The following is a 24,001-nucleotide window of genomic DNA, read 5'->3' on the forward strand; positions in this document are numbered from 1 at the left end:
CTGTGGTATATACCTGTCCCTGCCCATCGCTAAGGTAAACCTAACCGAATTGTGATCACTATCGCCAAAGTGCTCACCTACATCTAAATCGAACACCTGGCCGGGTTCATTACCCAGTACCAAATCCAATGTGGCATCGCCCCTGGTTGGCCTGTCTACATACTGTGTCAGAAAACCCTCCTGCACACACTGGACAAAAACAGACCCATCTAAAGTACTCGAACTATAGTATTTCCAGTCAATATTTGGAAAGTTAAAGTCCCCCATAACCACTACCCTGTTACTCTCGCTCCTGTCGAGAATCATCTTCGCTATCCTTTCCTCTACATCTCTGGAACTATTCGGAGGTCTATAGAAAACTCCCAACAGGGTGACCTCTCCTCTCCTGTTTCTAACCTCGGCCCATACTACCTCAGTAGACGAGTCCTCAAACGTCCTTTCTGCCGCTGTAATACTTTCCTTGATTAACAATGCTTTCTCAATTTACCCTGCCACCTTCAAAGATTTGTGAATATGTATCCTCAAGTCACTCTGCTCTTGCACACCTCTCAAAAACAGTACCATTTAGGTTATACTGCCTCTCCATGTTGTTTCACCCAAAGTGCATCACTTCACATTTACCCACAAATTACAATATAATGGCAATGGTGCCATCACAAGCCCAGATACCATATAGTCTACTTCTCAATTTCAATTATCTGAAATTCAAAAAAGCACCAAATTTCCACTTTGCTGTACAATTAAGTTGCTTAATTCAAAATGTTGGATAATTAAAATCTTTTAGGATAACCTCAATTTGGAATCAACAGAAGCATTGTTGAGAACATGCTGATCAGCACATTGATAACTGGCAAAATAACTGAAGCAAAAACTATCTAAACTAAAATGACCTAGTAAATTAGTTTTAGAAAGGACCTATTCTGCTCAACCAATTCCTTGACTTTGAGGAAATTATACCAGAGGCTGATGTTGGATAACATGTGATGTACCTAGACCTTGAGAAATTTTAGTAAAGTTCCATGTGAAAAAGTGCTGCATAGTGTTAAAGTAGTGGATATCCCTGGTAACATTTGGACATGGACGAGGTTTTGACCAAAAGAGATAAAGAAGATGTACTGAGTGAAGTGCTACGTGAATCAGTGCTGGGGTTCCCAACATTTCTAAACTACAATGACCTGCACTCAGAAATTCATTACAAGTTCATCTAATTCACAGCTGATACTAAACGAAAGGGAAGCAAGTCTGATGAAGCAACCAGGAAGTTACTGAAGAACTCACCCAACGATGGCAAGGGGACTGAAATATGGCAGGTGAAATGCAATAAAGCCAAGTGCACGGAGGGAAAAGGATGGTGCCAAATTGGCTTGGGGGATGTAAATATATCAGGAAGTGAAAGTAAACACAAAAACCATGTTCAGTAATTAGAAAGCATCAATTAACAATGCACAGAACCTTTTAATTAGGAATTAAAAGTTTGCGAATGAGAAATAAAATTCCAGTAAAAACCAAGAAACACTGTGCCTCTGATGCTTAGCTTTCCCATTATTACGACCAGGTGAGAAAGAGGTCTAGGGTTCCCTTTCAGCCTTCACCTGGTCTTACTTAACAGGGTTTAACTTTAAACACAGTTTTCAGCTTCCCCTTGGTTAATCCTTGTTCACCCTTTTCAAATATAAGGCAAAGAAACCAGCACAAACAGGTTTTCTTAGGTTTAAAGAAAAGTTGAAATTTATTAAACTTAAACTCTAATTCAGTTGACGCCTAGGGATACACGACGCGCCCACGCTAGCATGCATACGCGATTCACACATGCAAATAGAGACAGAAAAGAGAAGAAAAATAAAGTGGAAAAGTTTGAGGTAATATCTGCAGAGTTTTTGTTACGGGTCTTCGAGCTCACTGTACAGTCCTTGCTTGTAAATAGATCTTGTCGTTGGGACTCAGTATTCTTCTTAAATCTTGTTTGCTGTAGGAGACTTTTCTCTCTTGGGGTTCATGTGTCTTCAGTGGATTCAGAGGCTTGAGAGAAAGAGATGGGAGCAGGCAGGCAGAAGATCTTCTCAGTCCAGCAGCAAACAGACTTTCTGCCCAAACTGTTTGTACAAGTTCAAAAAACTCAGGTTACCCAGCAGGTTAGTCATGTGGCTAGCTGGTTTGACCATGTCAGTTTGTGTATTCGGCCATCTTAACAGTCAACCTGGAATACGAGCTCCCCCACCTTCAACATCTGGTGATCAAAAGTCCATTGTGGGTTGAATGCGACAGGGAATGGTCCTTTGTCCTTTCCAAGCACGGTCTGTTAATATGCAAATGTATTTCCAGCCAAGATCTGGCAATTTTATTGAAGCAAGTCCTTTCTTCACGTCAACGGTTTGAAATTCAATGTCCATGTGGCGAAATTAATATGCCTCATGCTTGGCAGGTGGGGGCCTGCATGACACCTTACTGAATCCTCTTGCTTCCACTCTCACTGGAAAAAGGGTAAACTGTTTGTACTGTTAATCTATAAAACATAAAGTTTATTATCTCTAAATTTCCTCTTAAGTTCCAAAACTGCCAGACTTAAATCAGCATCAAAGTAAGCCAGGATCGATACTACAGGTTTTGACTTTGTGGTGCCGACAGAAGCCACAGCCACCAAAAGCTCACATTGGAAATTCCAGCGTGCACTGTACAAGACGTTCTAACCATTAATTTGAAAATCAGGAAAATGTGCAATGCAGGAATTTTTTATGGCTTCAATGGAGCAGCATTGGAACTTTGAAAACCTTTTGAATGCATCAACAGCAGACAGAATTAGCTTCTTGGCAAGAGTCAAAGGTTTTTTTTTAAAAAACAAATGCATTATTTGCCTGCCTCAACACAAATGTAAGTTAGATCATAATACTATGGAAACCAGTAGAAATAAACCAGCAAAGCAGTGCAAGGAAAACCAACATTTTGGCAAAGAACATACTTAATGCCCCAAGCTCTGGAATTCCCTCCCAAAATCTTGCCAACTTTCTTTGCTCCTTTAAGATATATCTTAAAACATACCTCTGACTAAGCTTTTGGTCATCTAACCCAACATCTCCATGTAGCTTAGTGTCAATTTTTTGTTTTGATAATGCTCGTGAAGTACCTTGGGGCACTTGATTACATTAAATGCACGCTGTATAAATTCAAGTTGTTAGTGTTCAATAATTTTACTCAAGGGTTTGGAGAAAACACACATACTACACTATCAGAAAATACACCAACAAATGGTATATACAAATTAATGAGAAAACGTGCATGAGACTTAAAAAAAAACTTCTGCCACTAACAACCTGCCATTTCATACGTTAACATTAATTCTGGACAGTATACCACTGCAGGCATTGCAAAAATGTTGGCATTACTGTTCATATCACAAACCTCAATAGGGCAAACTTATGAGATATATCATCCTATAATTAAAAGCTTTTATAAATTTACAATTTTGATGGTGCCTGAATGTAGCCCCAAAACACCATGTCAAAATATCAATATGCTGCAATTTGAAAGTTATCCTACACCTATATATTTTAAAATTTCAAATTTAATATGTTCAACTCTCACATCCTTTCATGTAACCATTTGGTAAGACCATTTGCCACCAAAAAAAACTATTTGCAGTTACAAAACAAGCAGCATGCAGGCTAGATTCCTCGATAATCAACCTTGACAGTCTTGTAAATCTCAATGGGAGTACTTTATTATACAATATATATTTGACTCCACTATTATGGGTCAGAATTTGGTGTCAAAATACTAGTGAATCTAATGGCATTGCCGTTTTGTATATACAAATGTTACAGCAACTTCAGGCAAGAGCAAATATGCAGTTAAATACAGATATTGTTGCCCAAGATGTGCCAATCTAGCATTAGATTTGTGAAAATAGCATCTCATTGTCTGCCTTTCCGTTGAAATGCATTGAACAGTGTGAAGGTGCTGCATTTGCATGGTATCACAAAGTTCAGTCTTGCCCATTTCCGTCCAAGTACCCTTTTAATATATTAGGTGATAATTACTGCTAGTCGATCTCTCTGGCATTGATAATTAACTATTACAATTGTGAAGTTCATTCCTTCAGATTTTAATTGTTGGAAATTTAAAAAAATGTACATTTTTTTTTCTCCTTTTCCTTTTTTTCCCTCTCTCTCTCTCCAATGTTTCTGTCACTCGCTTTCTTTAGTACCTGATTTGGCATTGAATTTGCCCAAACTAATTTACTTTTAGTGTGCTGTTAATTGTATAATTCTTCAATCTAACTGGTGAAGGGGATACACAGTTGCTTGCCCTATTCCCTCAGGTCCGAGATACGCAGATTTCCTCACTGCGCCGTTTTGAGAGCTTGCACTTTCAAACTTGCCATGCAAAAACTGTTTGAATTGATGGTGGGAATGAATAGGCATTATATAAACTAAGTCTTTCTTTGGCCTCCTTATCTCGAGAGACAATGGGTAAGCGCCTGGAGGTGGTCAGTGGTGCGTGGAGCAGCACCTGGAGTGGCTATAAAGGCCAATTCTAGAGTGACAGGCTCTTCCACAGGTGCTGCAGAAAAATTTGATTGTCGGGGCTGTTACACAGTTGGCTCTTCCCTTGCGCCTCTGTCTTTTTTCCTGCCAACTGCTAAGTCTCTTCGACTCGCCACACTTTAGCCCCGCCTTTATGGCTGTCCGCCAGCTCTGACGAACGCTGGCAACTGACTCCCACGACTTGTGATCAATGTCACAGGATTTCATGTCGCGTTTGCGGAGACATGGACGGCCGATGGGTCTGATACCAGTGGCGAGCTCGCTGTACAATGTGTCTTTGGGGATCCTGCCATCTTCCATGCGGCTCACATGGCCAAGCCATCTCAAGTGCCGTTGACTCAGTAGTGTGTATAATCTGGGGATGTTGGCCGCCTCGAGGACTTCTGTGTTGGAGATACGGTCCTGCCACCTGATGCCAAGTATTAGTAATGTATTTTAAATATGCAGAGCGTAGAAGAGATATAGTAGGTAGAAATAAAGTAATAATGAAACCAAAAATAGGAAAGATGTGAGGATGGAAAAGAACAGGTAGCATATTTTTAAAGATTTTTTTAGTTATATACTTTACAATAAAGCTACAATTAACATTTAATAGATTTATTCATGTAACCTCAAGATTTATTTCAATGTCACAATGTGAGCTCAAAACTATTTTAAAAAGTGGCAGGCCCAGGAAGACTGGAACTTCCTTGAACCTTCTTGCAGGGTTAATGTGTTGCTAAACCACATGAAACACAAACATCACAAACACACAAGAACCATGCTACCACTCTAAACATACAACTGCAATTCCTGAAGCATTCTGTTTAACACCTCTTCACAGTCGCAAACAGCAAGATTTTGAAGCCCCAAGACCATCATAATTCCATCCAATTAGAGACAAGCCGGTAAGGTACACATTAGCCTCAACAATACAAATTAAACTCAGTGTAAATAATACAACTGAAAGCTACCGTTCATGGTCTTCTGATCTGAACACGTGTAATTAGAATGTTGGAAGAATTTAACCTGAGGCTTTGTGGCTACAGAAATGTTGTCAGAAAATCTACATTATGGTCAAATATAACAACTTTATCAGGAGAAAGGTCAATGCATTCAAAGGTATCTATCAGGAGGTAGTTGCTACAGGCTACTTTGCAGAGTGACTTTTAAATCATTGTTAAATCTTCTGTGGTGTTGCTCACCCCAGAATTTATTTTTGTGATCAACTTTTTGGGATGTCCATATCTTTTTAAATACAGCTTTCTCAATACTCCATGGAACCTATTGAAAAAATGTGGTTTAAAATGTCAGCATTTGAATGCATGGTATGAAGTTTTCTTTTACTTCCATTGCTATAGGTCTCCTAAATATCCACTAGTAGTCTATTGATCCAGATTCCAATTTTTCCTAGACAGTGTTTTTTGAAACCATGGCTCCAGTATGCTTTTCCTTGCTTGCCACAAGTCTTGTCCTCTGGTTGGCATTGCTACTTGGCCAAGTGTAGCCACCCATCAGTTCAAAATCATAGCTCCAGGGGCTTATATATCCTTCGATTCTTCTGGCACTGCAAAGCATCTCTAGGTTGCAAGAGAAAAACAGACTCCATTTTGTTAATTGTGCAGCGTTGCTGCAATGGTAGGTGGTGACTGCTTGTGCTTTCTATGCAATGCAGGTTGGACAATGCTAATGAAAGGGGATTGTGGAATGAACTCTCCATCTGGTGAGTCCTGATGGTTCTCTTATAAAATCCCATTAGAGAGAAACAAGGCTCATCAAGAGCAAAAAGGAGCGTGCGAAGGCAGAAGCAGCAGCAATTGTCACGGAGGCAGCAGAAAAACAAAATTAAATGGTCAAGTTATAGGGAGGTCAGTGCAGCATCAAGAACATGCTGGGGTGCACTTTCAGCAGCAAGACTGTAACAAGGGGGGGGGGGGGGGGGGGAATAAATGACCAATACAGCTGAAAACAGAAGGTACAGCAAAATGCGTCTCATGTTGGGGAGGAAATGGTGGGATGAGAATGCAGGTTTGGCCCGAAGAGGAACAGGCTTAGCCATAATGAAAGCTGCAAGAAAGATGAACGAGCACAAGTGAGAGGGTGCATTGTTGAGAAATGGGTGGTGGTGAATGCTCTAAGAATTTTTTTTTTTTAATTGGAAATGTGATAGCGAGCATCTAGTGATTGAGGCAAATGTTGAAAATAACAAAATAGCACATATAGCCAGACAAACAATCATACCATCAGTGGTGGGAGAACTGATTTGCATTGGTTAGTATTGATTAGTAAAATAAGGTAAAACTGGGGTTACCAGTAGCCATTACTAGCTGTTATAAAAGCATTACTAAATCATGAAAATGAGAAATAGACATGATACAGAGTAAAGCTCAAGAATTTTAAAATATTAATCGGATAAAACTATGAGTAGAGTGTACCAGAAGCTGAAGAAAAATATCCCATCAGTGGAGCTTACTGAACACAATCAACCCACACAATCCAAATTCAGTTCACAAGAGTAACAGCTCTGGGCAAAAATACCAAGCCAAGCACAGACATTTGGGAGAGGCCGAAGTATTCAGGTAAAACCTTTAATGAAGGCATTAAAAGACAATTTATTACATATTTCAAATGATCACATTTATCCAATGTTTAAAACTTATTTTGTTTAAACCCTTATTTTGGACATTAGAAATTTTTCAAGAAAAAAATTGTTGGATAAAAAAAAAATCAAAGCATTGAGTCCTTTCTAGAAACCCAGGGCTTCATTTTACCTTAGGCAGAAAGGAATTTGCCGACGCAAAAGTCAGTGACAAACCCGCTTCCGCCTAGCCCGGGGATCCATCCCACATTTTACAGGTTCCCGGGCTTTAGTTGTCCTGAGGTGGGACTTCCACTCGCTTGAGTGAGGAAGTCCCGCCTCAGAGCTGCCCACCAATCAGCGGGCCCACAGCTCTTAGTCCCAGCAGCGCCACCAGGAATGGTGGCCACAGCTGGGACTGTAGCCCAGCCGACAACATGGAGCCAAGAGTGAGGGTAAGTTGGGCATAGCTCACCAAGGGGATCAGTTAAGCCCTGGTGAGGCTAGGGTGGTCGTTTGGGATCGGGGGGGGGGGGGGGGAAAAAAAAAAAAAGAGTCTTGGGTTGCGGGGGTGTGTTGCAAGGCGGGCGCAGCCCTCAATTACGCACCCTGCGCCCGACTGCCATGGCACTACCCCGGCACACGGAAAGGCAGCAACTATCGTTGGGCAGCCTTTCAGATCCCCAGCATGCTCGCTTGCCATGGGTAAAATTCCCGTGGGGATGGGCGAGGGGCCTTAAGTGGCTGTTAAGTGGCCATTTAAGGGCCTTGATTGGCCTCTGGCAGGCAGGCTGTTTCTCTCCCCGCCCGACCTCCGTAAAGTTGGCCGGAGGTGGCAGTGGGGCGGGAAGGCCTTCCGGAGCCTCCCACTCAATTTTACGCCGCCCCTATGCCACCATCCGACCTGCTGGGGCGGAGTAAAATTCAGCCCCCAGTGACGCTTCACTATGAAATCACACAAAATGACACTATTAACAATGAAGATGCCCATCAGTGCCACCAACAGGAATAACAGGTACGTAAATGGGTTTTAAAAGATACAGGACCCCGTAAACCAAATTCAATACATAGATTATAGATTGTTATCTATTGACTAGGATACAAAACAATATCAATAATATAGCAGTGAATTAAAAAAGTTATATTTGCATAGCACCTTATATCCCTTGTAAATATCCCAAAGTGCTTTTCATACAATTAGTTACCTTTGAGTGTAATATGGGCAATCATAGTAACCATTTTACTCTCAGCAAGGTCCCAAAAACAAACATTAATATCCAGTTTTTTCCCCGCCCATGATGTTGGCTGAAAAAGGAATCTCATCCCGGAGCCAGGGAGACCTTCTCACTCCTCCTCTTCGAATTGTGACATCAGATCTTTATAAAACTCATCGGGACCACTGGACAGAAAGATCTGGTTTAACATCTCACCTTAACAGCAGCAAATCTGACAACCGAGTGATCTCAAGTGCACAATCTAGTCCATAACTGGTGCACTACTAAGTTTTGATTTGGGCTTAAACTCGTAGACATCGAAGTCAGAAGGGAGAGGGCCATTATCTAAACTAGGCTGAAACATGCTATCCAATAAAGGGAATAAAATCAGGATGGAACCTACCAATCACCTAAAAGTAGGTGCTCCATGTTAAACAGAAGTTATACTTTTGGAAAGAGAAGCAGAGTTAACGTTTCGGGTCAGTGACCCTTCTTCGGAACGAGAAGGGTCACTGACCCGAAACGTTAACTCTGCTTCTCTTTCCACAGATGCTGCCAGACCTGCTGAGTGATTCCAGCATTTCTTGTTTTTGTTTCAGATTTCCAGCATCCGCAGTATTTTGCTTTTATTATACTTTTGGATACTGCCAATATCTGCCTAATTGAATTTTTGTGCTCATCAACTTGAATCTTGGAAACAGTGAACAATTTGACATTTTAGTAACATTGTTTTCAACATTAAACTGAACATTTAATTGAGATCATGAACTACGGTACAATATCATCCATCAGTTTTGAACGGATTATTAAACACATTTTCCAATTGGCTATATAGGCAGCACTTGTCAAGCAGTTTTAATATACCAAGTAAAAATTTATTGCCCTCGTCCTACAGTTCTTGTGCCAGAATAATTATTAAATTCTGAACCAGCCCCAAATTTCTCTCTAGCCTTGTATCAGTGGATTTTTAAAAAAATAAATCACTATACACTTTTAAGTTTGGAGAAATATTGCTTTGGGTCAGTATCCTGAATAGTGAATGGCATTTGTGGCTGTGACATTTATACCTTTATCCTTTAACAGATAATAGAAGCAGCAGGCTATATTTCTCTATGAAGGAATGTTAACGTATGTAGTACAATGTGCAATTGCAATAATACCAACTTAAAACACAAGCATTATTAGCTAATTAAAACAGAAATTTAAAGTAGCTGCAATAAATTTTCACAGTACTCCAATGATTGGCGACGGTCGTAGACCCAAATGAAATGCCAGATACAGGCATAAAACCTCAATCATCTAAACTCCCTTTTCAATAAAGCAGCCTGATCTTCAGAGTCAACTACATTCGACAGAAACCTGCTAAAATAAGCAAAGCAAGTCCGAGATGCTTGTCACACTGACTAGATACTCTGGTTGATCGTATTTTCTTAGTTCTAGACAGGCAGAAGGGTCACTTTTGTTCTCATTACAAGCTGAAAAAGATCAGATTTGTTTAAGGTTAACAATCCATTTTTCCTAAAAAGTATTGGAATCAGCACAAAGTAAAGCTGATGATGGCACCAATACTTTCATTCCTTGGTACTGATTTACAAGGTGTTAACTCGTGAGTTAATATTCTAAATGCTAAAATGTCTAAATGTGAGTTGACCATACATCCCCCTCACTGCGGCACGCAATTGTTTCTTCGACAATTTCAGATTTTCCATTTCCAATATTCCATCTGGAAGTCCATTCCACATAATGATCACTCTACATGGAAATCTTCCACATTTACCTTTTACCAGTTTGAACTCATGTCCCCTTATTGTGTTCTAGCAATTTAATTTGAAGTACAATTCAGATTTACCACTTCCACACCTTTATCATATATATCACTATATAAATCCCCTCAACACCTCCATTCCTGTTTGAAAAGCCCATATTTCTCCAATCTCGCTTCACAATTCAGACATTTTACACTAGGGACCAGCCTCATGCTACTTTTGTTTTGCACATGTTCACTTCTTTCTTAGTAACGAGAACTGGACACAGTACTCAGAGCACTGACCAGAACATTGTAGTTTGATTACTACTTCGCCTGACATATTCCACTGTTTCAGCTATGTAGTTTAACATTCTACTGGCTTTATGGATCACTGCTGTGCATTAGCTGATTTGAGTAAACACCAAAGTGTTTTTCAATTTCTCCTAGCTACTCCAACATCATTTATTTGCATTACCCATTTGCCCTTCCCATGCATAATACTTTACAGGTCTGCATTAAATTTCATCTGCTATTTTCTGCCCACACATTTTTTTCCATTCTGTAGTTTCTAAAGACCTCCTTCGCCTCCACTACCTCTCCTAGTTTGGCACAATCTGCAAAGTTGACTACTTTGCATTGAATTTCTGAATCCAAGTCTTTGATGTATATGATAAACAGTAGTGATCCCAACACTGAGCCCTAGGACAACCAACTCAGTACTTACCACAACACACTGCCCCCCCCCCCCCCGACTCTGACATATGTATTGCATTCTGCCCATCAGTCACTTCCTCATTCATTTCCAAGACTTACCCTGGAATCTCACATTTTATGTTCAAACCAATTGCTTTTTTTGCGTGGAATGCTTGTTAAATGCCTTTTCAAAAGGCAAGTACTTTATGTTGTATGGTCTTCCACATCCCACTTGCTTAAAAGTAAAGAACATTTGTCTGGCAAAATCTAACTTTTCTGAATCCATGCTGAATCCTGATTCCTAGTGCACTATTGTACAGATTATCCTCAAATTTGCTTCTGATAACTAGGTCCATTCTTTTATACAGAATTAAAGACTAATGGGTCTGTAGTTGTCAGCATCTGTTTACTTTTCAGAAAAGGCCACATTAGCCCACTTCTAATCTACTGATACCTACCTGTGTTCAGTGTCTCACAATGCCCCTTCCCAATCACTTTCACCACTCCGGGATAAATGTCATCTACTCCTGAATTTGCTGATTTTAATCTCATTTATATCAAAACAACAATTTTACTTTGATTACCTCTGATTGGGGAAGGATGCACATTGCCACTAGCAAAGTAGGGCTTAGCAATGAGGCTTTTCCAAATATGGCCACCTAAAGGTCACCAAGGCATCAGATCAAAGGGAGCTGTTTAATGGATGAGTTTGGAGAGCTGTTTCAGGAGGAGCAGAGATCAGTTCATAGTTAGCGTTTATGACAAGGCACAACATTGACAGTGGGCAGAGTCCCAAGGGAACCTGGCTGCAGAGGACCAGGCCCCAGTGCCTCAGGTCCCGCACCCCACCGACCCATGCCCCCCATTCCAGTAGTTGTGTTACCATTTCCTGTCTGGTGACCTTCTAACCTCAGTGTGCATAGGGCATGGCCTGGCGAAGTCTGTCACATACAGAGTCCAAATCAGGTAAGCCATGCTACTGGCTTGCTTATCTGATTGTGCTACTTCTAGTATTGAAATAGTTTTTACCATTAAGTTTTGACTCTGTAGCTATACTTTTTTCTAGCTCTTTCTTGCCTTCTCTGATCATCCATTTAAGTTGTTTCTGCACATTTCTTTATTCTTCATCACTGCAATCCATTTCTCAATTCTGCGGAATTTGTGGAGATAATTTTTCCTCATTTTTAAAAATTTATTCCTTCATTCCAATAAAATTAACCCTTTTAATTTCTATGCATGACTCCTGAACTTTGGTATTTCTGATTGACCAATCAGGACCATTAGTAAATACCAAATCAAGATGTGCACTGGCTGTCTTTGCTTCCTTGATGCACTGAGTCATGAAGCAGCTACAACATTTACCAATTGTAATGAACCGATGCAAAACATCATACTCATGACACTCATTTGCTTAAAAAGAGTTTAAAAGAGCTGAGCCAATGCAATGTTATTGTTTTAGACACATTACAGGTCAGGAGTGGAATCAAATAAAAGTCAATTTCAAAATGTTCCCAGATAGAACAGTTGTTCATTGCTCACTCTTATAAAATTACATTTAAATCATTTAGCTTGTCCCGAATCTTTATGAAACAAAGTCTAAATACCCTATGCATACATTATTCCATACAAGCATACTGTAACTTCTACTAAAGGAGTTTTTTTGATGTGTTGCAATGGGTATACTCTGGAATCTGCCCCATAAACCCTGCAGGACAGATTTTAGACCATTGGTGGCAACAGAGAAACACCTGCACGTATACAAGATAATGTAAACTTGAATACAATTATTGAAAAAATATGACCAAAGTTTAATTATCTAGCCCCAAAACCTTCCCCCTAGGGTCAGGTGAAAGTCTATACCAGCCAGCAATGCAAATAATTACAGACAGGCAGCTTAACCCACCAGAAAAGTAACAGGCCACAGCTTCCAATGCCTCTGGGGTCACCAGATGCACTGAATTTCGGCCAGCGTGAGAAAAATATCCATAGTGTTATCATTCTGCCACTACTCCTTAATTATATTACAGCTGCTGAAGTTGCGAACAGGCTTTGTTGGTACCATGGAATATAAACGCAGCATCTATTTCTCAAGCAGTGAAATAGAAAATATCCTACAATAAATACAGGAATTATGCACTCAAATTTTCTTTAAGAAAAGAAATTGCACTTGAAGCAAATGATCTTAACTGTTACAGGATACTATCATATCAGTCTCAGTCAGCCCTCTGCAGTTTCTCCATGAAAAAGTGTTAGTTTTTCTTCCCGTTGGTGTACAAAAACACACCAGATTAACTCTGCAAGCCAAAACTGAGACCATTTAATGCAATGAGTTCAAATGGTGGATATGTTCATGTGAAGAACTACATTAAAAGGTCTTAAATGGGGACTAGTGAAGGTCTATGTGGACACAATTTACAAGTAACTAGCATAAAGCAAGATGCATTTGAGCATGATTAAGATACCTTGAGACAAATATACCAGGCAGTGATGTCATTTTATGCACTAGTTGTGCTTTCGCAGCATTTTTAAAGCCTTTAGCAGTAAATGGTGTAGTATATTTTCTCAATTGTAGAGATTGTGGTGTGTTTGATGTAGGTAGTTTATTGCCCACTAGCACTAACCATCAGCCTAGCTAGGACCACACATTCAGTAGTTGGCATAAAATTCCAATTTAGTGCCTCAGCTCCATACTCTTTTTTTGGCCTAGTTTTGTCACTCCTTTGGAAATGACAATCTAGATAACATGTGGTTGGTTAACAGTTGTTACCATATGTGAGACAAATAGTGCTGTTTTCAAAGTATGTACACAAGCTAATGGAGTTGATTTGATATTTTGCTTTATTCATAAATATGTCTTAAGGATAGCACAGCTTTAGCTGCTGTTCTTTCTGAAGGTTAATTTGTTTGTGCCAATACCTATGCTCTTCAGTGCTTTTGATAGCTTATTATTCTGAGTGATCATTCTCTATTTAATTCATTATTCATTGTTTAGAAAAAAAAAAAAAATCCAACTCTAGCAGCATCTCTCTAACATAGTGTTGATGAAAGAATGTGACTTCATATGTATTCTGCTATCTTCCCCAATTACTTTTGTCAATGGCTCACGATAAGAAGGAAAATTACATTTTATTCAGGCATCCGATACCCAGTAGGAGGGTAGATGAAAGAGCTTTTATTTTAAATTTAAAACAGTTCTAATTGGGAGAGATGTTGCTACAGAAACACATATACTTTCCCGCTCCCAAAAGATGGGTAGTCTTTTTAGCACCATAATCTAACTGGCAAATTTCCTTTTCAATTTTCTATGCAAGCAACCACAGTGTCAAAAAACAAGACTAAATCCCAGTAACCTAACAGAATAAATGGCAAACTATGTTTTAAAGTGTTGCCAGTAGTTGAAAGGATGATCAGCAACAACAGAAAATTCCAGTTTCTTAGAGATATTCATCTGTCTAGCATGTACAGGATAATTTGTTTCAGAATGCACTTAAAGGTATTAGAAAATACCCCAGTTTTGTGTCAACAAAAATACCTTATTTCTTCAAGTTAATCTTAAGTGGATCAGATCCTGGTTGCCCTTTCATTCAGATGGTGTATATCTTAATGACATTTTAGCAGATTTGAGGATAACTAGATTGTTATCCATTTGTTGGATCAGTTTCACATCTACTTACAAAACAGTAATTCTGAAATGTGAAAAATAGAGGTGTTGTGTGAAATATTAGATACAATAAGCATAATGAGAGAGCAAGTACCACAGGGTCTGACATCCTTGAAAGTGGATAAATCACCAGGGCCAGATGGATTGCATCCCAAGTTGTTAAAGGAAGCCAGGGAGGAAATAGATGCACTGAGGATCATCTTCAAATCCTCACTAGATACAGGAGAGGTACCAGATGATTATCTTACGAGGAAAGATTGGACAGGGTAAGCTTGTATCCAATGGAATTTAGAAGAGTAAGAGGCGACTTGATTGAAACATATAAGATCCTGAGGGGATTTGTCAGGATGGATGTGGAAAGGATGTTTCCCCTTGTGGAAGAATCTAGAACTAGGGTTCACTGTTTAAAAATAAAGGGGTCGGCCATTTAAGAGATGGGGAGAAATTTCTTCTCTCAGAGGGTCGTGAGTCTTTGGAATTCTCTTCTTCAAAAGGCAGAAGCAGAGTCTTTGAATATTGAATATTTTTAAGGCAGAGGTCGATAGATTCTTGATAGCAAGGGGGTGGGGAAGGTTATCGGGGGTAGGTGGAAATGTTGAGTAATCAGTTCAGCCATGAACTTACTGAATGGCAGAGCAGGCTCGAAGGCCAAGTGGCCTACTCCTGCTCCTAATTCATATGCTTGTATATATGTTTTATGTTTCATTGGAGATCTGCGAACGTTGTACCATTGTTTAAAAAGGGTGCAAGGGATAAGCCAAATAATTATAGGCCCGTCAGTCTCATCTAGGTGGTGGGTAAATTATTAGAATCAATTCTGAGAGACAGGATAAACTGTCACTTAGAAAGGCACGGATTAATCAGGGATAGTCAGCATGGATTTGTTAAGGGAAGGTCTTGTCATACTAACTTGAGTTTTTTGAGGAAATAACAAGGATTGATTTTTTAGATTTAGAGATACAGCACTGAAACAGGCCCTTCGGCCCACCGAGTCTGTGCCAACCATTAACCACCCATTTATACTAATCCTACACGAATCCCATGTTCCTACCAGATCCTCACCTGTCCCTATATTCCCCTACCACCTACCTATACTAGTGGCAATTTATAGTGGCCAATTCACCTATCAACCTGCAAGTCTTTTGGCTGTGGGAGGAAACCGGAGCACCCGGAGGAAACCAACGCAGACACAGGGAGAACTTGCAAACTCCACACAGGTAGTACCCAGAATTGAACCCGGGTCGCTGGAGCTGTGAGGCTGCGGTGCTAACCACTGCGCCGCCCCGATTGATGAGGGAAGTGCAGTGGATGTGGTTTACATAGATTTTAGTAAGGCATTTGACAAGGTCCCACATGGCAGACTGGTCAGTAAAATGAAAACCCATGGGATACAGGGGAATGTGGCAGGTTGGATCCAGAATTGGCTCAGGGACAGGAAACAAAGGGTAATGGGCGACGGATGTTTTTGTTAATGGAAAGCTGTTTCCAGTGGCGTTCCACAGGGCTCAGTGTTGAGTCCCTTGCTGTTTGTGGTATATATTAATGATTTGGACTTAAATGTGGGAGGCATGATTGGGAAATTTGCAGATGACACAAAAATTGGCTGTGCAGTTGATAGTGAAGAGGATAGCCGTAGACTCCAGGAAGATATCAATGGTTTGGTTGAGTGGGCGGAAAAGTGGCAAATGGAATTCAATCCAGATAAGCGTTAGGCAATGCATTTAGGGAGGGCAAATAAACAGAGGGAATACACAGCAAACAGACGGATATTGAGAGGCATAGAAGAAGTGAGACACCTTGGAGTGCATGTCCACAGATCCCTGAAGATGGCAGGACAGATAGAGTGAAGAAGGCATATGGAAAACCTTCCTTTATTGGCCGAGGTATAGAATTCAAAAGCAGGGATGTAATGCCGGAACTGTACAAAATGCTGGTTAAGCCACAGTTGGAGTATTGCGTACAGTTCTGGTCATCACATTACAGAAAGGACATAACTGCTCTGGAGAGAGTACAGAGGAGATTTACAAGAATGTTGCCAGGGCTTGAAAGCTACAGCTATGAGGAAAGACTGGATAGGCTAGGGTTGTTTTCTTTAGAACAGAGGAGGCTGAGGGGTGACTTAATAGAGGTGTACAAAATTATGAGGGGCCTAGGTAGAGTAGACAGGAAGGACCCATTCCCCCTAGTGGAGAGGTCAATTACTAGGGGGCACAGATTTAAGGTGATTGGTAGAAGGATTAGAGGGGACATGAGGAAAACCTTTTTCACCCAGATGGTAGTGGGTGCCTGGAATTCACTGCCAGGAATGGTGATGGAAGCAGAAACCCTCAGTTCTTTTAAAAGATACCTGGACATGCTCCTGAAGTGCTGTAACCTGCAAGGCTATGGACCAGGTGCTGGAAAGTGGGATTAGATTGCGGGACTAGTTTATTTGGCCAGCATGGGCAAGACGGCTGAATGGCCTCCTTCTGTGGTTCTACATATCTCAATGAACTTGTACTTCAGATAAGTTCTAGAACCTCCATCAACTAAAGTAATCCTGTGCAATCTGACTACATTTGAAGTGTTTTCCTTCGTTTTAAGACAATACCATGTTACTGAAAAAAATAAGTCCTGTGATGTTTACCTCAACTGAAGGCTGAAAATGTTTAATGGCAGGCAAGCAGTGACCAACTTTCATACCTGATCATCTTGGCCACATGTGAAACACCAAATAGAGGCGTTATGCACAAAATATATTTTGAATATATATTGAAACCATTATCAGCAACAGCACTGTATACATTTGCTTCAAATCTTATCAGTTAAGAAATGACTAGCAACAAAACAATCCATCTTTCGTGGTCATAGAGTCAGTCATTTACGACACAGAAGGCAGCCATTCGGCCCATCGAGTCCATGCTGGCTCTCCACTGAGCTATCTAGTCAGTCTCACTTCCCCACTTGATCCCCATCGCCCTGCAAGTTTATTTCCTTCAAGTGGCCATTCAATTTCTTTTTGAAGTCATTAATTATCTCCACTTCCACCAAGCTTGTGGGCAGCAAGTTCCAGGTCATTACCACCCACTGTATAAAAAAGTTCTTCCTCATATACACCTGCATCCTTTGCCCAAAACCTTCAGTCTCTGCCCCCTAGTCCTGTACCATTAGTTAATGGGAGCAGTTTTTCCTTGTCTAACTTATCTAAGCCGGTCATAATCTTGTACACTTTTTAAATCTCCACTCAATCTCCTTTGTACTAAGGAGAATCAACCCAGCTTTTCCAACCTAACCTGGTAACTAAAATCACCCATCCCTAGAACCATTCTGAATAATTTCCTCTGCACCCTCTCAAGGACCCGCACATCCTTCCGATGTTGTGGCCATTACGGAGACGTGGATATCACAGGGGCAGGAATGGATGTTGGATGTTCCGGAGTTTAGATGTTTCAAAAGGAATAGGGAGGGAGGTAAAAGAGGTGGGGGAGTGGCATTGTTAATCAGGGATAGTATCACAGCTGCAGAAAGGGAGGTCGTCGAGGAGTCATTATGGGTGGAAGTCAGAAACAGGAAAGGAGCAGTCACTTTATTGGGAGTTTTCTATAGACCCCCCAATAGCAACAGAGACATGGAGGAACAGATTGGGAGGCAGATTTTGGAAAGGTGCAGAAGTAACAGGGTCATGGGTGACTTCAACTTCCCTAATATCGATTGGAACCTCCTTAGTGAAAATAGTTTGGATGGAGCAGTTTTTGTCAGGTGTGTCCAGGAAGGTTTCCTGACTCAATATGTAGATAGGCCGACTAGAGGGGAGGCTATGTTGGACTTGGTGCTTGGCAACGAACCAGGCCAGGTGGCAGATCTCTCGGTGGGAGAGCATTTCAGTGATAGTGATCACAACTCCCTGACCTTTACTATAGTCATGGAGAGGGACAGGAGCAGACGGGATGGGAAAATATTTAATTGGGGGAGGGGGAATTACAATGCTATTGGGCAGGAACTGGGGAGCATAAATTGGGAACAGATGTTCTCAGGGAAATGCACGACAGAAATGTGGAGGTTGTTCAGGGAGCACTTGCTGCGACTGCTGGATAGGTTTGTCCCGATGAGGCAGGGAAGGGATGGTAGGGTGAAGGAACCTTGGATGACAAGAGATGTGGAACAGCTAGTCAAGAGGAAGAAGGAAGCTTACTTAAGGTTGAGGAAGCAAGGATCAGACAGGGCTCCAGAGGGTTACAAGGTAGCCAGGAAGGAACTGAAGAATGGACTTAGGAGAGCTAGAAGGGGACATGAAAAAGTCTTGGCGGGTAGGATTAAGGAAAATCCCAAGGCGTTCTACAATTATGTGAGGAACAAGAGGATGGCCAGAGTGAGGGTAGGGCCGATCAGGGATAGTGGAGGGAACTTGTGCCTGGAGTCGGAGGAGGTAGGGGAGGTCCTAACTGAATACTTTGCTTCAGTATTCACTAGTGAGAGGGACCTGGTCGTTTGTGAGGACAGGTTGGAACAGGCTGATATGCTCGAACAGGTTGAGGTTAAGAGGGAGGATGTGCTGGAAACTTTGAATGATATGAGAACAGATAAGTCCCCGGGGCCAGACGGGATATACCCAAGGATATTACGGGAAGCGAGGGAAGAGATTGCTGCGCCTTTGGCGATGATCTTTGCGTCTTCACTGTCCACTGGAGTAGTACCGGCTGATTGGAGGGTGGCAAATGTTGTTCCCTTGTTCAAGAAAGGGAATAGGGATAACCCTGGGAATTATAGACCAGTCAGTCTTACGTCGGTAGTGGGCAAATTATTGGAGAGGATTCTGAGACAGGATTTATGATTATTTGGAAAAGCATGGTTTGATTAGAGACAGTCAGCATGGCTTTGAGAGGGGCAGGTCATGCCTCACAAGCCTTATTGAATTCTTTGAGTATGTGACAAAACACATTGATGAAGGAAGAGCAGTGGATGTGGTGTATATGGATTTTAGCAAGGCGTTTGATAAGGTTCCCCATGGTAGGCTCATTCAGAAAGTAAGGAGGCATGGGATTCAGGGAAAGTTGGCTGTCTGGATACAGAATTGGCTGGCCCATAGAAGTCAGAGGGTGGTAGTAGATGGAAAGTATTCAGCATGGAGCTCGGTGACCAGTGGTGTTCCACAAGGATCTATTCTGGGACCTCTGCTCTTTGTGATTTTTATAAATGACTTGGATGAGGAAGTGGAAGGCTGGGTTAGCAAGTTTGCCGATGACACGAAGGTTGCTGGAGTTGTGGATAGTGTGGAAGGCTGTTGTAGGTTGCAACGGGACAGTGAGAGGATGCAGAGCTGGGCTGAGAAGTGGCAGATGGAGTTCAACCTGGAAAAAAGTGTGAAGTGATTCATTTTGGAAGGTCGAATTTGAATGCGGAATACAGGCTTAAAGACAGGATTCTTGGTAGTGTGGAGGAACAGAGGGATCTTGGGGTCCATGTCCATAGATCGCTCAAAGTTGCCACCCAAGTTGATAGGGTTGTTAAGGCGTATGGTGTGTTGGCTTTCATTAACAGGGGAATCGAGTTTAAGAGCTGCGAGGTTGTGCTGCAGCTCTATAAGGCCCTGGTTCGACCACACTTGGAATATTGTGTTCAGTTCTGGCGGCCTCATTATAGGAAGGATGTGGAAGCTTTAGAGAGGGTGCAGAGGAGATTTACCAGGATGCTGCCTGGACTGGAGGGCATGTCCTACGAAGAAAGATTGAGGGAGCTAGGGCTTTTCTCATTGGAGCGAAGAAGGATGAGAGGTGACTTGATAGAGGGGTACAAGATGATAAGAGGCATAAATAGAGTGGATAGTCAGAGACTTTTTCCCAGGGTGGAAAAGGCTATCACCAGGGGGCATAATTTTAAGGTGATTGGAGGAAGGTTTCGGGGAGATGCCAGAGGTAGGTTCTTTACACAGAGAGTGGTGGGTGCGTGGAATGCGCTGCCAGCGGTGGTAGTAGAAGCAGATACATTAGGGGCATTTAAGCGACTCTTGGATAGGTACATGGATGATAGTAGAATGAAGGGTAGGTAGTTAGTTTGATCTTAGAGTAGGTTAAAGGTTCGGCACAACATCGTGGGCCGAAGGGCCTGTACTGTTCTATGTTCTAAGTGTGGTGTCATTAAAACAAATGGAAAAAGAGATTTTTTTGTGCAACATTTTAGCAAATAAATGAGTATTTTTCATCATCAAAAACTCTATTAAAACAGGAGTCTTCACTTAATAACATGAAGAACCTTTTCCAAACAACAGCTGTATAGTGTAAACCCTTTAGCCACAAAATATATCATATACATGGTCCTGCACAAGTAGTCACTAGCGTTCTAGCAAAACATAGGAGTGAGCATCTGAATTCATTTTACCCAATTGCACCGCAGGCCTAATATCACTGTATTTCAGTAAAATATAATGGTGAGAGAGTGTCTAGTTTCCATACTACATTAACCTGAATTTCACAATAGCATTAGATTTGTCCTTTGACTCTTGGGTTGTACCAGGAGAGACTATTTGAACACGTGTAACACAGGGCAATAGCAACATTAGGATCTGCCCAAGTTGATGAATTAAAACATCATGAATGTTTTTAGCCGAAATGAGACGTGCACACAAAATGTATTGTTACCAACACACTAAATAAGCATGGGATGTGGGTGTCACTGGCTAGGACAGCATTTATTGCCCATCCCTAATTGCCCTTGAGAAGGTGGTGATGAGCTGCCTTCTTGAACCACTGCAGTCCATGTGGGGTTGGTACACCCACAGTGCTGTTCTGATGAAAGGTCACAGACCTGAAACGTTAACTCTGCTTCTCTCTCCACAGATGCTGCCTGACCTGCTGAGTATTTACAGCATTTTCTGTTTTTATTTCTGATTTCCAGCATCTGCAGTATTTTGCTTTTATATAAGCATGGTGACAACATTGATTATTATGTGATGAACATTTCAAGATTCTGACCCTTAATACCACTAAGTCATTTACCTGTACTCCCGACCTTCATCAAATCTCCTGGTTGGACCAGCACGTTGTGGCGCTGTTTCCATAAGCAATTTCTGTGTAAGCCTGTTTACAGTGGCCAAATCTCTCCCTTTTTGTTCATCTGTGTCTTGGTCACATTTCCATTCCTCATCCTCATTCAAAGTAGGTAAATATCCTAATAATGCCTTTCCTGTCCCAGACCCTGAGCTCTGATCACTGTACAACTTTGGACTTTCTCCACCTGTCCTTGTATATTCCAAATAAATATCAGACTTTAGGAATACAGGGTAGGTGTTCTCCTCCATCATTGTCTGAATTTCCGTTTGGGCCTGGTCAAACATGGCAGGGTCTATCTGTTGCTTCATAACACAATCCTTTATGAAGCTTTTAGTGGCTGGTTTGATCTGCCTGGACACAATACCATTATTATCCAGAATGTATTTCTTATATATGGCTTTTGCCAATTTAAGCCTCTTTTCTTCATTAGAATCATTAGGTTCCAGTTTTCTGAATCCACTGCACGCAAACCAAAAATCCAACAGGTCTGCACAGTCTTCTTGTTTTAAGAAAGTCCTGAATAAATTTATTCCATCTTGATCATCCAGTAAGGAGTGTAAGGACTCTGCCCATCTCAGGTATGGGGGTGTTGGTGAAGCACTACCCTCTGGTTCATAACCTAAATCCAAATCTGGCCTCCGTGGAGTTGCTGTGGAAGCCTCACTTTTTAGCCCTTCGGTTTTTATGGGGTAGAAACTGTGGTTTAATTGCCTACTGTCTGTAGACGCCAGTTCACCTTCCTCACCTGGGACTGGTGGCCTTGGTGCATCTTCAGTAAAGCTTCCCCCTAGGTCCATCAAATATGCCTTTCCTCTCGCACTCATTTTTATAGCAACCACACACACAGCGCCAAATCCAGTACAGTCCCAATGCCTCCTATGGTCAAGTATTCAAGCAGAGAACAAGTGTTGCTGGTATTGTATTCTTCCTGTAATTTAAAAAAAAAAGTTAATCATTCCTGCCATATTTTAACAGCAAATATTCTAACTGAGCTTTACTTTGTAGCAGATGCAGCCTTAGTTAGGGTAGACCAGATATGACATTGGTTATAAATTGCAGTTGTTAGGTCATGACAAACATCCTTTTCTAATAGTTCTCCTAAATCCAAAAACTTTATGAACAAAAATGAAAACAAAAGATTCAAGTCTAGTTTATACTATGTCACTTTTACCACCACTTCAGGCTATTACTTTAACTTTCATAACCTATAATTTTATCACAAACAAGGATATTTACATGACTTACAAATGTGGAACACTAAACTTTGCACTCTATAAAGAGAGAAAGGAGGGTCAATCCATATCAATTCTATAAACTGGACTTTCACAAATGTTTCAAACCAAGTCCATCATCATATTGACCATAGCTAGTGAACTATTAACATTAGCAAAGAGACAACTAGATGTTTTAGCCCATCTTCTATTAGAACTTTATTTTTGTGTTGAAATGCTAAAAGGTGCTAGTAAGACTACACTCGATAAGCTGCACATTGAGTTAAAACAATAACCTTGTGATTATTGTTAATGCCCATGGTAGATCAGAGCACATATATAGCACGTACAGTGTACAGTTAATTCATCTGGGCAGGTTATCATTTGTTGACAAATGTTTCCAATATGTTGTCAATTTTCTTTTTGTGGGTGGAAGAGGGGAAAAGGAAGAAAAAATGATGGGAAACAGCAGCAGTATTCAATTCAGAGATATTTTTCCAGCAGTAAACCCATTCTACATTTACTGGTCCAAAAGTTTCTTACTTAACAAAACAGTAGGACCAAAATTTTTTAGAAATTGATAAAATAACTTGTCACTCAAATAAAATCAAAATGCAGAGGTAATTTCTTTGCAACAGCAGCATTATCACCCAAGTCAGAAAATTTCAGGTTCAAGCTGCTCCAGAATCTGGGCTGACTTTCAATGGAATACCGTGGGGGTGTTGCACTATCAAAGATGCCACTAAAGTACAGCCCCATCTGCCCTCTCACATGGTTACAAAAGATCCCAAAGCACTAAGATTGGGGAGTTTGCCTGGAGACCTGGCAACATTTATCTCTCAACCAAGATCATAACAGATTAACTGATCATTTATTTCACTGCAGTTTGTGGGACCTTGCTCAGTGCAAATTAGCTGATATGATTCCTTACATTATAACGGTGTTTGCACTTCAAAAATAATTAATTGGCTCTGAAGCACTTTGGAATCATTTGAGGTTGCAAAAGGTGCAATATAAAAGTGGTTTGTTCTTTTTTTCATTTTTAATGATGGTCAATTGTTGGAAAAAGTATATTTAGAAACAATTTTCTGAAATCCATGGCATGCCAAAATGTCTTTCAATCACATAACTAAAATCTCAATGCACAATACTAAAACCATTCATAAAATGAATAGTTAACTTCAAAACAGAATGTTCTAACCTTCCTAAGCACCTTGTCACCGACCAAGATTCACATTCACCATATATTTTTCACCTAGCATTGAACCTTTTACATAACCATACTTTTAATGCATCCTTTCATACTACTCTTTGCATCAAACAGTAGTAAATGAAAAGACTAATTCCAGATA

The 24,001-nt window shown here is 40.9% G+C and overlaps 1 protein-coding gene across 5 annotated transcripts in view; it reads right to left on the reverse strand.

Moving 5' to 3' along the window:
- The window catches only part of axin1 (axin 1), a 132,685-nt gene that overhangs the window by 103,371 nt on the left and 5,313 nt on the right, over window positions 1-24,001 (reverse strand). For all 5 annotated transcript variants that reach the window (XM_068056465.1, XM_068056466.1, XM_068056461.1 and 2 more), the window contains exon 2: window positions 21,385-22,366. In XM_068056465.1, coding sequence (XP_067912566.1) covers window positions 21,385-22,262 — 878 coding nt within the window. In that variant the 5' untranslated portion in view covers window positions 22,263-22,366. The remainder of the gene's footprint in view (window positions 1-21,384; window positions 22,367-24,001) is intronic.

Source organism: Heterodontus francisci, chromosome 24 (genome assembly GCF_036365525.1).
Source record: "Heterodontus francisci isolate sHetFra1 chromosome 24, sHetFra1.hap1, whole genome shotgun sequence".
Lineage (NCBI taxonomy): Eukaryota > Metazoa > Chordata > Chondrichthyes > Heterodontiformes > Heterodontidae > Heterodontus > Heterodontus francisci.